The 17,722-nt window shown below is 43.4% G+C and overlaps 1 protein-coding gene across 2 annotated transcripts in view; it reads left to right on the top strand.

The window, feature by feature from the left end:
• The window catches only part of LOC126997338 (broad-complex core protein isoforms 1/2/3/4/5-like), a 60,177-nt gene that overhangs the window by 33,734 nt on the left and 8,721 nt on the right, over nucleotides 1-17,722 (top strand). For both annotated transcript variants that reach the window (XM_050858382.1, XM_050858383.1), the window contains exons 5-8: nucleotides 4,332-4,474; nucleotides 5,029-5,234; nucleotides 6,272-6,412; nucleotides 13,414-13,544. In XM_050858382.1, the coding sequence (XP_050714339.1) occupies nucleotides 4,332-4,474; nucleotides 5,029-5,234; nucleotides 6,272-6,412; nucleotides 13,414-13,544 (621 nt within the window). The remainder of the gene's footprint in view (nucleotides 1-4,331; nucleotides 4,475-5,028; nucleotides 5,235-6,271; nucleotides 6,413-13,413; nucleotides 13,545-17,722) is intronic.

Below are 17,722 nucleotides of genomic sequence, written 5' to 3'. Positions count from 1 at the left end.
ACAGTAATACAAGAGTTAAAAGGAATGCAAAACACAATACAAAAACAAAACAGGGCAACAAAACATTATGGGTGCTTGAGAATAAGGCCTCTTTCACACAGGAACACTTAGAAGCACAAATGGAAATGAATGGAGGCTTTTACATGCAGTACGATCTCAAAATGTAGCGTTGCAGACAGATTTGAGTAGTTGGCTTAGCTGCCGGTGGCGACCACAAAAAGTAGTGCTGCTCGTCACAATACCTGGCGTTCAGTTGGAGCTTTCGCACGTAGCTGCAGTTGCGCCACTTTTTTTACAGCGCGTGCATTGCACAACTGTAGCACTGCTAATGCCTCACTCAATTTTAGCAGCGCTGCTAAATCGATCCCCCCATCACTTTCTAGAAAGATAAGCAGCACTTTTCAGCACTGTTGCTAAAATTGAGTCACATGTAAGTAGCACTGCTAAGTGTCCTTGTGTGAAAGGGGCCTAAGGCAAGCTAGCATGACAAAAAGGCAACTCAACACAACCCCTCACTCCGGCCTAAAGCACGTAGTATACATCACCAAAGATGCTCAGTATTGGGCAGGGAAACACCAAAACACTATCCCTCTCTCAAAGGGCAAGCTCAATACTGCACCCTGCCTGGAACCACATGTACCCTAGCCAGCCTCACCATGGTCGCAACCCAAGCCCCCACACCACATACAACTCAAGCCAAAGAGAGGTGAGTCAGGTCACCCCCTCTCTACACATGGGCAAAATGAGTTATTCCTTGTAATCACTTGAATGAGGATCATCCAGAACTGCAGGGTTTTGCAGAGTGCTGAGTTCTTTACAACTCATCATAGGCTTGTTGTTTCAACACTCAAGCTTAATGTCAAGTCAACAAGTCTAGAAATGTAATCATACTGTGTTTCATGTCAAGAGATTGAAAGAATTGGCATGTGCTCATGACTATGCAGTGACAGTCTCAAATCAGTTCAATTTGCTCAGCACACTTAAGGACCCTTTGTAACTGTGGGATACCTTCAAATGGGAAACTTTTCAAGCTACAAAGATCATTGAAGAGCACTCAAGATCTAGGAGTGGTTCTGCCTCGGGGGAAATGATTATCGAGAAGTCGCGCTGCAAGACTTGTTGGGAGTTGGGATCAACATAGGGCTCTGTCCCATAGGACTAGAGCTCTCCAGAGGAGAGACAAGAGAGGTATGTCAGGGGTCTCACTTAGGATGGTGATGATTGGAAGAAGGGACTGGTAATCACTATCTAGAAAAGGAAAGGGGACCATATAGACTACAACAACTACCTTGGTATTACGCTGCTCATCATACCAAGCAAGATGCCTGCCCATCTATTGCTCATGTGGATTTGCAACCAGCTGCTGGAGTGACAGAGACCTGTGCAGTCTGGGTTAACACCTGGTAAGTTGGCAAATGGCCAGATCGTAGTGCTTTACATAGTGATGGAGGAACATATTTTTCGAAAGATGCTTGTAGCCTCTCTGAATCTCAAGAATGCATTTGATTCGGTGCATCATGAGGCACACTCCAGGATCTCTTATGGCTCTGCGAGATTCCTGCAAGAACCACTGGCCTATTGACTGACCTGTGCTCTAGGACTGAGAGTGCTGTGAAGTGTTGTGGGTGGATGTTCAGGCAATGTTATCTTCTTGACCCATCACCTTTGAACACTTGTGTGGATTGGATACTGGGTAGAGCTGTGGATCAAAGTCATTGTGGAGCATCTTTTTTTTCTGATGATGCAGTTATTCTTGCAGAGTCATTTGAAGTTCTGGTAATGGCTCTTGAGCCACTGCATGACGAGGTGAAGCCATTTGGAATCTACGTCTCTTGTAATAAGACCAAGGTAAACGGGTGTTTGAAGGTTTGCTAAATGAAACAGTACAGTCGTTTCATGTGTATGGCAAGGACACTGATATATTTGAAAATTTCACATACCTTGGTAGTGTAATGCAGAACAACTGTGTTTCATCAAGAAGTCTTACTGTGGATTGGATTGACTTACAGTATTATGGACTCACCCAGCACAAGTATATGGCATTGTTGATATTTGTGCAGGACAAAGATCTAGATCTTCAACTTGTTTGGTCTTCCTGTCTTATTCTATGTCTGTGAGACATGGACACTGAATAGTGACTTTAAGAGGCAGATATATACCTTTCGTAATAAGTGCATACACAGAGCAGCAATTACTCTGAGACTTATTCAAGGCCTATTACCGATTGCTACTGTAAGAGACAACCTCAAGTGGAGGAGGTCAAGGAAATGCCCACAGAGCAAGTTGAAAGAAGTACTTGAGATGGGAAGTGGGCCTGCCCAGAGACTTGCCCAGAGGAACCCCCGGGCTTGGCATCATAGGGTGGGCGTGGTGATGCATCCCCCACCATATGCCCCAATTGACTGACTGATACGCATGCCAATATGAATCATTAGAGTTGCAGAAAATTTCTACTGCAAAATGTACAGGGACCACGATGAGTAGGAAAATTATTTAGCGAACTTGGAAGTTTTCAGTGTCATCATGGATAAAGTAAAGAAAGCTTTGCGAGGATGAGTAGGGGCAGAGATGGAGGTTGCCAAACATAGATCTAATAAAAATATCAGTCAATTTTATAAAAAAAAGTTAATTATATACTAAATGCCCACAAAGTTGCCATTTTTTTAAAATCCACCATTATATTAAATAAAAAAATGTAACAAAAGATTTAAAGAACTACTAACCAATTTGTCTTCTCTATAACCTGTAGACTTTGTGTAAAGATCTTAACAAACAGTAAGTGACTAGACTGGACTTAAACCATTCCAGAGAACAAAAGGATTTTGTTGTGGATACTCAACAATTGACACCATTCACATCAACCAAGTTTTTTAAAAATCAGAAAGTTATATGAGGGCCCCAGGACCATAGGGGCTCAAGTGCCATTTTATAAAAAAATGAGAAAATTGCATCTGAAGTTTATCAACAATAACTCCACTTCTAAGAAAGATATCGATTTCAACCAAGTTTCAGATGAAAGCCCTGTTCAGAATTTTATAGACCAAGAATGAAAAAAAATGTATGGTTCATTTGCGCGATAGTACGTAAAATGTAACCCCCCCTCTAGTTTTCGTACATTTCATTGCATGACCTGGGATTTAAACCTTGATATAATGCTTTACCTGAAGTAAAAATGAAGTTTTTAACACCATGTCTTGTCACCATGGTTATTCAATATTTAGATGGATGGTGTTATTGGAGAAATGAAGTGCAAAGTTGGAGAGGCTGGAGTAAGAATGTTCGATGAGGGAAGGAAGTGGGTACTGAATTCGATACTGTTTGCTGATGACACGGTGCTCATTGCAGAAAATGAAAGTGACCTACAAAATTTGGTCAGTGTTTTTGATAGTGTCTGTAACAGGAGAAAGCTGAAAGTAAATATCAACAAAAGTAAAGTGATGGTTTGTGAGCAAAATAGAAGTGAGGTTGTAGATTTTGTATGCCCATATAGAGTGGGATTTGAATGTGAATGCAAAATAACTTTGAATGGTGAAGAAATGGAGGAGGTCAATGAGTTTAAGTACTTTGGATCAGTTATGTGTAAGCATGGTGGTACGGAGGGAGAGATAAGAGAAAGGGCACTGCAAGGAAGAAGGGTGGTAGGGTCTTTGGGACGAATCATGAATGGCAGAAATGTGAGCATGGAGGTAAAGAGGGGTTTGAGAAATACAATAATAGTACCAACCCTCACATATGCAAGTGAAATGTGGGCCTGGAATGAAAGTCAGAGGTCTAGAGTGCAGGCAGTGGAAATAGTTATTTGAGGAGTGTTTGTGGTGTGAGTAGAATGGATGGAATGAGTAATGAAAGTGTGTATTAGCATTTTGGAATGTGTCACAGGGGTGAAGGGAAGAAGTGTGGAGTGGTGGAAGAAGTGAAGCGACAGACTTTAAAGTGGTTTGGCCACATGGAGCGAATGGAGGAGAGTAAGATGACCCAGAAGGGTGTATGTGAGTGAGATAGAGGGAGGGAATGCTAGAGGACGACCTCCAGTGAAAAGGAGGGATAGGGTGCAAGAGTACGTTAGGGAGAGGGGGGAAAGATCTTTGAGAAACTTTGAGCAGGCAAGGAGGGAGTGTCTGGATAGAGAAATTTGGAAGCTCTTCTGCCGTGGCCATCCACTGATGGGAGCTCCTAGGAGCAGGCATCGATGAAATGATGATGATGATGTTTGTGGTTCCAAAATGTATACTATGGTAATATAATGTCGTTATATTTTATACCATTGAGTAATCATTTTATGCCTTGTCAGTCACAGCTCAGTGTTTAAGACTGACCTTCCTTATACTCAGCTGTTTTGTGGTGAAGGTGGGCGGTTGCCAGAGCACTATTACCTGGGTGGAGGAGCAGAAATTGGAGGGGAACTGCACCACCCACCTCCCCTCAAACGCCCCCGCCGGCCACCACCATCCACACATACACTTCTCCCTCCAAGGTAGTTCCAATTTTCTTCACAAGAATTTTCTAGTTCTGTTCTTGTATTACAATATTTTTGTTATTTTGATGATTTAATGAATGTAAAAACTTGATGTGAAGCACTTCAAATGTCTTTAGAAATATAAATAGTTTGAAAATATCCATATGGACAGGTGATATAAAGGTAAAGGTAAAGGTGGGAGCATACGCTATAGCAGCGCGTGGCCTCGGTGCTCATCTCCATTGCATTGGCCCTTGAGCCTGTGGTGGGAGGGAGCCCATCACCCCGAGACACAGGGCCAATGTGACATTTGGGTTACCACAGTTTACCTTCCCCAGGTTTACCCAGGTACCCATTTATCGACCAGCCCAAAAGGGAGAATGAACAGCTGGGTGAGCTGTGTGCCGACTGCCCGGGCTGGGATTCAAACCCGGGCCCGTGGAGTAGTAGCAAGGCACGCTGACCACTAGACCACAGAGAACTTCAAAATATGTTGCAAAATATATGTATTATGACTATTGACATGTCACGCTGACATTAGCAAAGACCCTCAGCTTGATATGATTCTTTAGGCCCGAGAACCCATCTTCCGTGTCCAAGCTGGATGACCTTCCCTCCAAGGCAGCCATGGCCCCAACAACTCCAGCCCAGGGCTCCCCAAAAACACCAGCCACCACATCAGACCCAAGTAGGAGTGACCCTGTTACTGCTACTGCTGCCCCTGGCACCACACCTCTCTCTGCCTCCACACCATCTGGTGTAACTACCAGCCCCAGAGGTAAGCAAAATAAAAACCTGCAGAATTGAACAACCCTGGCAACTAATTAATGCACTTATGTTACTATTGTACAGTCCCTGAGACATGGGTACAGGTAACTCTCGATTTACGCGAGTATTGTGTCCTTGAAGAGGTCGTGTAAATCAAAAACAATGTAAATCAAACAAGAGGTAGGCTTCTATTGAAAAATAAATATTCACTTCATTCAGTGGAGAGAGAGAGAGAGAGAGAGAGAGAGAGAGAGAGAGAGAGAGAGAGAGAGAGAGAGAGAGAGAGAGAGAGAATGACCATATCACCGAGATATCCACTCAGGCACTCAGTCTCAGCCTTACTCGTGTGAGGAAGAAATGAGGGACACCATGAGCGACTGGCTAGTATTGGTACCGGTACCGTACCGTATAGCTGGTACCTTTAGTACCGGTACCTGCCCACCCCTATTGTTGAGTAGCGTGGCATCGTGGGTACTGTATTGTTGTTCAAGTGGCGTGCGGGGAGAACTGAGCTCAGCTGTGTGGCCACGGCGCCGTGTGAGTCCAGTTGTGTGAGACATCTGGTGGCCACTCCATAAAATATCGCGTATAAGTGAAAAAACGTGTAAATTAAACCTTTATATAGATTTTGGACCCCGCGTTATTTAAAAAACGCGTAAACCAAACACGCGTAATTCGAGAGTTACCTGTATTGGGAACGTCTCTGTATTCAACCATATCAGAGAAACTTCAGTAACCCCTACAAGACAGATGACTGTAATAACTTACATTGACAAGGTTGGCAACGTAATAACGATTTGGTGGCTGTACACCTTTGTTTGAAATATGCGAGGGCTCCTTTCTTAGTATAGCTTCCCACAACAAATGCATGACCCCCTGAGTTCTCCACCATCCATGCTTTGACCTTTCTTCAGTGGTAACCCAGCTTTGAGATGAGATGAGTCACGTGCTGAATCTGCCATTCAGTCACTGGCCTAAAGCCAAGGGGAGAAGAGAGGCGGTTATTTTCTGTGCTATAATCTAGTTGTTGTCCTTGGTTATCTACAGGAACTAGTGTTGGAGATCGACCAAGTAGCTTGGTGAAATGGGAAGAAGACCGCACATCCACACCAACTGATGCTGAATCAGATTCTGAGTTTGGAGCTTCTGAAGGAACAGGAATAGGTGGAGTTGATGGAAGTAAAGATGGTAAGTAGTCTACCTTAATATGTAGATGTTTGTCGTTGTAATTTTTTACCTAAAGATTGCAGAAGATAACTGAAATACATATCCCTGACTGCCTTAGAGACTCACCCAACATTCTAGATCTCTTCCTAACCTTTAACCCTTCGGCTTACTCTGTCAAACTGTTCTCTCCAGTGGGCTCCTCCGATCACAACCTTATTTCAGTATTCTGTCCTGTTGCTTCTGTACAGCCTCTGGACCCACTGAAGAGGTGATGCTTATGGTATCTTGCTTCAGCTCGGTGGGACGACCTGAGGATGTACTGTATTTTCCGCCATTTAAGACACACTGGAGTATAAGACGCACCTATAATTTGTCAAGATATATTTATAATTTTTTTTAAATCCACATTTTTCCGGAACTTAATGTGTATACAGTATTACATGCGGCCACCTTACTTACAATTATGAATATGTTACCGTTTGTTACTTTGTGCTTTTCTTTGTGTTCAAAGTGTTCCACTGTTGGTTGAAGAATTACAGTGCTCTTACCCTGAGCAGCTGTGACTTTGAAATGGTAAACAAAAGGGTTGGTTGGTAGATTCATTTATTACACAGTGTGCAGGCGGTAACTTTCGCCGAGCTACTGAGGGAACTAATCATACGGGGAAGCTACGTTCAATGGGCAATCTTGGTCTTGATCTTGACTCTCAGGGACTGCTTACTTACTTTCAAGTAGAAATAGATGTTGATTAATATTTTCAATCATATTATGTTTTAATATGCAGTACCCTCTCAAGTTTCGCGCTATCCGAGTTTCGTGATCCTCGAGTTTAGCACTTAGTACTAAATTCTTACCATCACGACTTTCGCGCATTACCGCCACGAGTTTCGCGTTGCTTTGACATGTACGGGTCATGTCTACCTACCGTCGGCGTCATGCGTGCTGCCTTAAAAGGTGGTGTCCAAACGCGGTTGCCCATATGCCCAGCCGGGAGCGAGTTGTTGGTTGTCCTTATGAATGGAAAACGGTTGTGAGTACGAGTGTGGGGAACAGCTGCATGTAAACAAACAGATGACGGCAGTGGCTGAGGAGTGAGGAGCAGTGGAAGATGGCCCACCAAGAGATTCGTAAAATGGACTGGCAGAGCTGCTTTGCTTACTATTTGATTGACAAGATAAGAGAACACCCCGTACTGTGGAACCACAGTCCAGAAAACTTTTTATCAAGTCTGTGAAAATTGTAGATCTCCCGGTGTTGTTTTCCTTTTCTTCTTCTTTTGACTTGTAATGCATGGCAGCGACGGTGAAAAGTAACAGTGGAAAATAGCCAAAAAGGGCATAGAAAAGCAAAATCAGAGAGAGAAAAGGACAGAAAAACACCTAAGTTCAGGGTGAAGTGTATAAGTGCGCACCTATAAGTAACTAAGGGCCGCTTTCACAATCACTTTGTTTTGATCTTTACCAATGGCAGCGATTGCCGCTTAGTACTTCACGTGAAACTGGCCGATGGGGTAGTGGTGGCTGCAGATGAAGCGAGAAATGTTGAGTGTGTGTGGTAAGTGCGGGGCTAGGCTAACCCCACAGCTGCCACTGCCTCATCGGTCAGTTTCACTTGGAAATAATAAAGCGGCGATCGCTGCCATTGGTAATAATCAAAACAAACAAAATGACTGTGAAAGCGGCCTCAACCCTTTCATTGCTAAACGCTTGCAGTGGGCGTTAGGCGTATTTGCTGGTGGCGCTAAACGCTCGCTGCGAGCTCCAGCCGCACTCAAATCTCCCGCATATGAGAGTGTTCCAACACTAATTCTCACAACACAGGATTGCCAATTGAGTGGGTTCTTTACTAAATTTGGTGGAAAATTATATCAGCCCAGCGCGGCAAATCTACGGACGAGTAACTGGTGGATGTTCTTGTCCAATATAGCGGCATTTTTGCATAGCTTCACCTATCACCTGACTGATTCTTTGACCAAATAGTTCTAAATATTGCAGTTGGCAATACTCCCTTGCCAGAATCTGAAAAAGAGATGTCCGCAGTTACCTCAATATGGCTGATCATCCCACACGCACTGACGTAAGTGTTAACATTCAACACTCCCTGAACGTGCATGTACGTTCGCAAGAGAGGCATAGATAACCAACTCCTATAGATCTGGACCTCTTCTTTCCAGTGGTGTTTTTGTTTTTTAGCTGTGATGAATAGTTTTTGAGATACAGAGGTTAAAAGAACCCCCCCATTGGGCTCCCCAACTGCGCCTGAGGGGATAGTCGCATCCAGACTGCGCACAAGGAAAGGGTTAAGTGCATGTTGTGAAGTATAAAAGTGTGGAGAAGGAGGACCTAAGAAGCGATACAAAGCGTTACAGGTCAAAAGAAGAAGGTGAGGGAAATATGGAAACACTAAGCAAGTTGAACCTCTCTGCAAGCGATTTTGTGGCAGCGGCAGCGGTTTACATTCAATAGCCATTGATAAGTCAATCATGATATTAGTGATTTCATGATTTTTAACAGACAGAGTTAGCAGATTATTTCATAACACGCAGAAAACTACCAGAAAAATATAAGTTTGTCCAACCGTCACACGGGTGACCGCGAGCAACCGCCCTTACTTTAGCAGACGACACCATGTGGATCACAAGTGTGTTCTCAGAACTGCCAGCCAATTGTAAGGCAGCCGCCTTCAACTGGGGCTTAAAAACGATCTGTTCTTACTTCACATTTTCTGCCTATTAACAAGGTACGTATTTTGAGATAACAAGGGAGTAAAGTAAAAAAAATTGTGATAACAAAGGAGCAAAGTTAGAAAAAGTAATTATTTTCCACGGGTCGGAACCAATAAGCGCTTTTACATGTATTTCAATACCTCGAGTTTCGCGATCCTCGAGTTTACAATAAACATTTTAGTCATCCACGGGTGTCCGTTCTTTCGAACATGTTTTACAGAAAATGTCAGCTGGCCGGGCCGCTGCACAGCAGAAATACCTCCAGACTAATCCGCCCTGCGGTCACTGAGCAGTCACATCAGACAGCACCCTGCTCCATCAATATTGTTCCCGTATAATAGCTGCTTTAACCATCACTGCTATGGTATTTCCATGTGAAACTGGCCGGTGGGGTGGTGGCGGTTGCGGGGTCAGCTCTGCCTCACACACTGTTGGAATTTAATAAAGTTACCAATAACCAACTTCTAGTCATTCGACTGAGACACCCCTAGAAACTTCGAGAAAGGACTTACCGCCACTCCCTACACACAATGGCTCGTGGTCGGGTCACGTAGGATAAGATTGCAAACGATGAACATGCAAAATCTTGTCAGTACTAACAATAAATCTTTTCAACACCACCTGCAATACTTAGCTGACCCAGTTGTTGTTCTTTTCAAGGAGAAAATGGTGGCCCTTGAGTGTCTCGTGGGTGTGTCTCCCTTGAGGATATGGATTGTAATATGCAGCGACGGAGTAATGGGTGTAGTCGCTGTGATGAATAGCTGCAGACTGACTGCTTTACAGACTGACGTTCGGCTGCAGACTGACTGTTTACTGACTGACGGGCACAGACTAACTGAGTGGCTGGTGGCCTGCCTCTGAAGAGATGTACTTTTTTACTCCACAGATGGCGCGCTGCGCGTATCAGTAGTTAAAGCAATTATTATGTTCTTGCTTATTTATTTATTTTAGTAAGTTATTTTACTTATTATTTTATGGAAAGAAATACTTCAATATAGTAATTCCTTTCACCATTCATTTAGTCATATAGGCAATTATTTATTTTATTTGTCTCATTACGGGTCCAACGATCGCGATTGTGTAAACTACCATTCAAGGCTTATTTTAGCTTGAACGATAGACACATCCTGGTTCGAGCATTGGACCAAGACTTGTGCCAGTATGGAATAGATAATTGCCTGATCCCCGGCTATAATCGCCTAAATCCTAACAACTCTCAACACCTCTTGCTTCTTCTCATATGTCAGCTATTTACTACCTTTAAATGAATTTAATTAAATAATTGGATAATCCAATAAGGTCATATAGTGTTAACCCTATTCATCTGTGACGCAGACATCGGCGTCACAGTATGGAAAGGGTCAAGAGGAAATGGAAGAAGATTAATCCTCTTCTAAACCTCTCAATCCTCCTCTAAATTCCTCTTAACCCTTTCCTTGCGCATGGTGCGGACGCGACTATCCCCTCAGGCGCAGTCAGGCAGCCCAATGGGGGCCCTCTTTTAACCTCTGTATCTCAAAAACTATTCATCACAGCTAAAAACCAAAAACCCCATTGGAAAGAGGAGGTCCAGATCTATAGGAGTCAGTTATGTATGCCTCTCGCGAAGCTACATGCACGTTCAGGGAGTGTTGAATGTTAACACTTACGTTGGTGTGTGTGGGATGATCAGCCGTATTGAGGGAACTGCGGACATCTTTTCTTCAGATTCTGGCAAGGGAGTATTGCCAACTGCAATATTTACAACCATTTGGTCAAAGAATCAGTCAGGTGATAGGTGAAGCTATGCAAAAATGGTGCTATATTGGGCAAGAACATCCACCAGTTACTCGTCTGTAGATTTGCCGCGCTGGGCTGATATGATTTTCCACCAAATTTAGTGAAGAATCCACTGAATTGGCAATCCTGTGTTGTGAGAATTAGTGTTGGAACATTCATGCGTGGGAGATTTGAGTGCGGGTGGAGCTCGCAGTGAGCGTTTAGCGCCACCAGCAAGTACGCCTAACGCTCGCTGCGAGCGTTTAGCAATGAAAGGGTTAATCCTCTTCCATTTCCTCTTAAGAGGTTTAGAAGAGGATTAAGAGGAAATAGAAGAGGCTTAAGAGGTTTAGAAGAGGACTAACCCTTTCTATACGGTGACGTCGACGTCGGCGTCGCCGGAGTGAAGGGGTTAAGATTGTTTAATTTTTAGGATCATAACAAAGATTTTGTATAAATACCACAACACCTGACAACATTGTATTCCAAAGTTGTTACTGTGCTTAACCTGAGCCAGGTCACTTCCCTCAAGGTCACATACCAGGATGGAAGGCTCAGAGGGTGTCCTGTTACCTCCACCTCTCCCTCTCCCTGCCTCTCCACGCCCTTTTCGTTGGCTACACAGCCGCGAGAAAGAACTTATTTACAATGTAAACAAATACTTTTTAGACAAGAAAGCCAACAACCAAAACACTTCTGGAAAAGGTGTCTTATCCATGAAAGCTTGAGAGAGAGAGAGAGAGAGAGAGAGAGAGAGAGAGAGAGAGAGAGAGAGAGAGAGAGAGAGAGAGAGAGAGAGAGAGAGAGAGAGAGAATGAAGGAAGGATTAGGCAGAGAACAAATGTAAAGAAGAGGAGGTAGGGACTGTGAAACTATGAAAGATTTTGGGAGTGGCTCTCTTTCCACAAGCCGATCCACTTATACCTCAATTTATCATTTTTAAAATTTTATGGAATGTATGAAATAAAGTCCTTATATAGTTTTAACCCTTTCACACACCAAAAGTTTAAGTTTCTCTTTCCACTGCGACATCTGTCTGGGCCTCTGTCTGGGCCTCCCTAGGGGGCCTCGTGGAATGACCTGACCGTGCAGCGAAAATTTTATCAATTTCACCCACGAGTATTCTTTTTTTCCTGGCATTATTATATATCGTTGGTTTTGGAAGAGATTATTCTGCCTTATGAAAGAAAATAAATATCAATAAATGCAAATAAATAGCGAAGTTTACCGACTCTGAAAAAAATAAATAAAGGGACGACAGTCGTGCTCACAGTCTGCCTGCTGAGAGGCAACTAAACCACGGGCAATTATCACTTCAAATCCAGCGGCACGAGAGTTTACAATTAGTTTATTTTATAGGTCTAGTTTGGATCTTTGACACAAAAAATTTTGACATGATTCAGAAAGATGCTTTTTTTGGGGGTGAATTTTTGAAAGTTTTTGACGCAATTCAAGTCAAAAGCTCATGTAGACGATTCCGTTTTGCCGCGAATCATGTCGTGGTGCATGAAAGGGTTAATATATGTTGTCTTATAATCAGAGAGAGAGAGAATGAAGGGAGGCTAATGGTGGGTCCACTTCACACCCTGACTAATCCCATAATTGGAGACAGAGATGTGGCAGCGTGGTACAGAAGGAGAGACCCATTCGGGCCCACACCCCATCAGCCAGTTTCAGATGGAACTACTATAAGGTACCCAGCGCACTGGTGACTGGTGTGCCGCGGGGGTGTTGTGTGTTGTGTTTCGTGTTCACTTGTATGTTGATTTTCGTGGTCACAACGTGCCTTGGCGCTGTGTGACGCATCTTCTTTCTCTTGTGACCTGTATGGTCATGTTCTCCTCCTCTCTTCTGCTTATTCACATTTTCCTTTTCTAATGCATCACACTATTCATTATTTAAATTAATCATAATTTGTACCTTCTGGATATATCGTGCAGGGGTAACCTTTTGGAATTTTCTGAGTGGAAAAAAGTGCCCGTTACACACCTCAAAATACAGTATATTTCATTCTGGGGACATCTGGGAACTATTGTGTCAAATGGAGGTGTTTTGAATGTTGGTTTCGTACCAGTAACAATAACCCTTAGGCCTACCAAAGCCTAACCATCGGCATATAAGACACAGGGTGATTTTTCGAATCTTTTTTGTAAAAAAGTGAATCTTATATGGTGGGAAATACGGTACTTGATAATATAAAGAGCCCAAATTTAGGAGACAAAATATCAGCAACTGTAAGCTTGGTAATGCTGTTCAGAAGACCACCTTTCAACCCGGACTCTAGATTCTCTCTCAAAAGAGAGAATCAAAGATGAGCTCCGGAGGCAGCATGATGCAGCAAGCAAGATGGTGCCACTATAAAACACTAGCCTGTAACATTACAGGCTGGGGCCGACCATCAGACCTAACCAAGTAAGCCTACCGGCACCATAGGCTGGAATATTAAAAAAAAGAAAAAGGCCGTGTTATTTGGATCAAGTAGTTCTGTAATGATATTTATTTCCTTTGTTATTTAATTAGATGCTTTTTCTTGCAGGGGACTGGGTGATGGGAGAGAGCCAAGCACCTCTCAGTCTTAACTTAAACTACAGTGATGGAGGGTTCCCTGTGTGTAAGGTGTGTGGAAAGGTTTTCAAGCACCAAGGTTCCCTAGTTGCACACTATCAAGTAAGTAAAATGTGTCCCTCAAAAAGTTGTTGCAAATCCAAATGAGTATATTTTTAAAATGCATCACCAGCAATTCTCTGTAACCTTGTAGAACCACAAACTTTAATTCATGTAAAGTCTGCAGCATACAATTTTGATAAAAAAAATAAATAAATAAAATTCTATTGCTCACAGCATTTAAATTATGGCTTAGGGATATGTTGGGCATAGTATATTACATCACTGATAATATAGAGTGTATCATGCCCCACTCTGAGAGATTTACATTGAGCCTTTGAGAAAACTCCCTCAGACATGAATCACAAAATTGACAGTCAGTGATAAAAACCTGTTATATATAGCTGGCCTGAGAGGAATTTTATTGTTTATTTGAAAATAGACAATTTCCAGCACAGAAGCTGCATAGAAATAGCAAAATTGATATGTGACCATTGAACCGAGGGATTTATCCTCCCAGGGGTTCTGCATCTCTGCCACATGGTGTGGAGTCAGACCAGCTCCTGATCTGAGCTGGTGTGGAGGAGGTGTTTACACCCCCTCCCTTACCAAAACCCCCCATCAAGGCCAAAAACAAAACAAGAAGAGGTAGTGGTCGTGGTGCAAGCCTCAAACCTGATACAGGTAACTCGATTTACGCGAGTGTTGCGTTCTTGAAGAGGTCGCGTAATTCAAAAACAATGTAAATCAAACAAGAGGTAGGTTTCTGTCGAAAAATAAATACCGTAATTTTCGGCGTATAGCGCGCATTTTTTTCGCATAAAAAATGCCTGAAAATTTAGCCCTGCGCGTTATACGCTGAATGTACAAATTTTTAATGATTTTTTTCTTCTTTGGGATGTTTTTAAGGGTCTGTTTTTCGTCTTATCCAATAACAACGGCAAACTTACCTTTATTATTGTTTATAATCCTTCATAGTCCGTAGCTGTCCTATAATATGTTACCATAGAATACAGGGCGATCTAATAACTACTATACAAAGACTAAATCGGTGGAAGATCGTCCATGCCTTGCTGTTATCCCGTTTTTCCGTCGGGCGCCATTTGTATGATCTTGATCTTGATGTCACAGGTGGCTTAAGATTGTATAACTAAGGAGCAGTACAAGCTACATAAAAAATCATGTTAGAAAAAAATGTCCATGTGTTCATTATTAATTATTAATATTAGTGAGAATAATGGGGTGAATATGATATCAAAAACTGTACATCATGAGTCTTGTACGAGGAGTTATTTCACGCAATCCCAGCCCGGCCGCCATTTGTATTGTTTACAAACCACACAACCACACCCACACAACAAACAGCTGCATGCCGCGTGTCACCAGAACCGAGATATCCACTCGGGCACTCATTCCCAGCCTCTCTCGTGTGAGGAAGAAATGAGGGACACCATGAGGGGTTGGCTAGTATTGGTACCGGTACCGAGCAGTCTGGTACCAGTACCGTCCCGTATTGCTGGTACCGTTAGTACCGGTACTGGTACCGGTACCTGCCCTACCCTATTGTTGAATACCGTGGCAGCGTAGGTACTGTATTGTTGTTCAAGTGGCGCGCGGGAAGGACTGAGCTCAGCTGTGTGACCGTGTGAGTCCAGTTGCGTGAGACATCTGGTGGCCACTCCATAAAATATCGCGTATAAGTGAAAAAAACGCCTAAATTAAAAATTTATTTGGATTTTGGACCCCGCATTATTTCAAAAACGCGTAAACCAAACTCGCGTAAATCGAGAGTTACCTGTACAGATTTTCTGGGGGGCCCAACCTTGCAGCAGGCTTCTCTGATGCATCCCAATTGGGCAAGCCCACCATCAGTGACAGGTGCAGGGCAAAGCCTATGGGACCCCTGCACCTCAAAGGATTAAGGACCTCCTAGCCCCTTTTTTTTGTTTTGGGGGTGGCTGTGGTGGTGCAGAATGTGGTGCCTGCCTGCAGAACCAGGCACAGAGTTTAACTTTTTGAGGGTATTTGTGTGGGCTCCAGGAATGTCATGAGCCTCTTGTAGGATCACTGACTGCCCTACCTATCTGATGAGCTCAAAAGGCTGAGGGTGGACATAGTGAGACTTGAGATGAGGAGGCCTGGCAGTGGCGAGATCAGTAGGGGGGGGGTCACTTACTTCTGGTCTGGCATAAGCAATGGTGCCCACCTTAAGGGGGTAGTTGTAGACACCTCCATCGAACTGCAGCCATTTGTGGTTGAGGTTACTCCACTTGATGAGCGTATAATATGAGTGAGGCTGAAGCACAAATTAGGCTTCATGTCTATATAGTACATTTCATTTCATCTGTCTATCAACAATGCAGGAATTTTGATAGATGTGTCACCTGTGCATTTCTAGTTTGTGAATACGTGAAATTGTTGTGATTGAAATTCAAGCTATGTTTATGTTTACAAATAAAACCCTAGTGTTTATAAATCCCAAACATACTGATTTGCATTGATACTCTACCTTGAATACAAGCACACGAATAAACAAACTTGTATCAAACAGTATACAGTACCCTCCCAAGTTTTGTGCTTGCTTCGTTCGGCAGGTATAGCGCTAAACTCGCGGATCGCGAAACTCGGGGTATTGAAAACACTGAAAAAGTGCTTATTGGTTCCGGCCTGTGAAGCTGACTTTTTTTCCACTCTACTCCCTTATTATCTCAGAATCGTACTGTGTATAAAGGAAGAAATTGTGAAGAGAGAACAGGTCGTTTTGAAGCAGCAGCTGAAGGCGGCTGGCTTCCTGATGATTGGCTGATAGTTTTGAAAACATGCTTGTGATTCGCCGAGTCCGATGACATCATCGACAATGCTCGTCCAATCAGCAGCCTTTAACTATGACAAAACGAAAGCTTTGTAAATCTGAAGTCAACCTTGATAGTTAAATAATTAGTTCGTAGCTTTTACCGCAGGCCTTTAGTGCGCATCTCTGTGAATCTCGCCCCAGCACGTGTGAACACGGTCACTAAATCGCTAGTTTCTCGAGAATTTTGTACAGAGATTCAAAGTCGGCTGCATTTCACAGGAAACTCATCGAAATTCTAGTAAAAAAAGCAGTCACCAGCATGTCGGTTATTTTCTCATGAGGTAGGTAAGTTGTGGTCACAAGAATAAGAAGAGTGTGTCAGCTGATTGGTTCAGTAGCTATCCGCGTGTTTATTCCAGTACCACAATGAGTTCTACAAAGTTAGGTAAGCCTGGAGTTATCAGGTTGAGCAAGTCTTGGACTTGAGTCTTGTCCAAATGTAGCCATTGCCTCATCGTGTCTGGGTCCTCACTGTTGTGTTCTTGTAGCATTTACTGATAGCAAGCTGTAACACACCGTCCCTTTGTCTTCAAGTTAACCACTCACTAACTAACAAATGCTTTCTTTTCATTTTTTTTCTTCAGCAAATACCACAAAGCACACTATGTAACATCTGGGTTCAACGCATTTCGCTTTTCAGCTGATATATCCCAGAATGCAACGGTCCTGTGGAGATGACTTTTTTTCTTTCGCCTTTACTCCCTTTTTTCTCAAAATACCTACCTTGGTAAAAGGAAAAAAATGGGAGGTGAGAATGGGTCGTTTTGAAACCGCAGTTGAAGGCGGCTGCCATACGATTGGCTGGCAGTTCTGGAAACATGCTTGTGATTCGCTGAGTCTGATGATGTCATCGACGGCGCCCACCCAATCAGCAGCCTCGCTGCCTTTAGGCATTGTCACACTGTTTGTTTTCCTCCAACCGTTAGGGCTACGGGCAAGTGTGGTTGTCCATGTGCAAAACTGGGGGTGAGTTGTTGGTTGTACGTAAGCTGGTGTCACACTGTCCCTTTTTCCTCCAACCGTGTTGGCGGTAGGGGCAGCCGGCAACTCCAACTTTTCCGGGTGTGTGTCACACACGGCAAAGTCGCCCTGTGCCGCCTGCAAAAGAAACGACGAAATGAAAGCTTTGTTCTGAAGTTAACAGTGATTGTAAAATCGATAGTTCGTTGTTTTACCCCGGGCCATTAGCACGCATCTCTGTGAATCCTGCCCAAGCACATGTGAACACGGTCACCCAACTGAGGGAATCTAAAGCTGCTGGTGTCAAATTGGGCCTTTTTCCTCCAACCGCGTTGGCGGTAGGGGCAACCGGCAACTCCAACCTTTCTGGGTGTGCGTCACACACGGCGAAGGTCGGTTGCCCATAATCAAAGCAGTTGTCCTGTAT

The sequence above is a fragment of the Eriocheir sinensis genome, chromosome 12, assembly GCF_024679095.1.
Source record: "Eriocheir sinensis breed Jianghai 21 chromosome 12, ASM2467909v1, whole genome shotgun sequence".
NCBI lineage: Eukaryota > Metazoa > Arthropoda > Malacostraca > Decapoda > Varunidae > Eriocheir > Eriocheir sinensis.
Note: the sequence above shows the minus strand (reverse complement) of the source record. Positions and strands in the feature narration are given on the sequence as shown.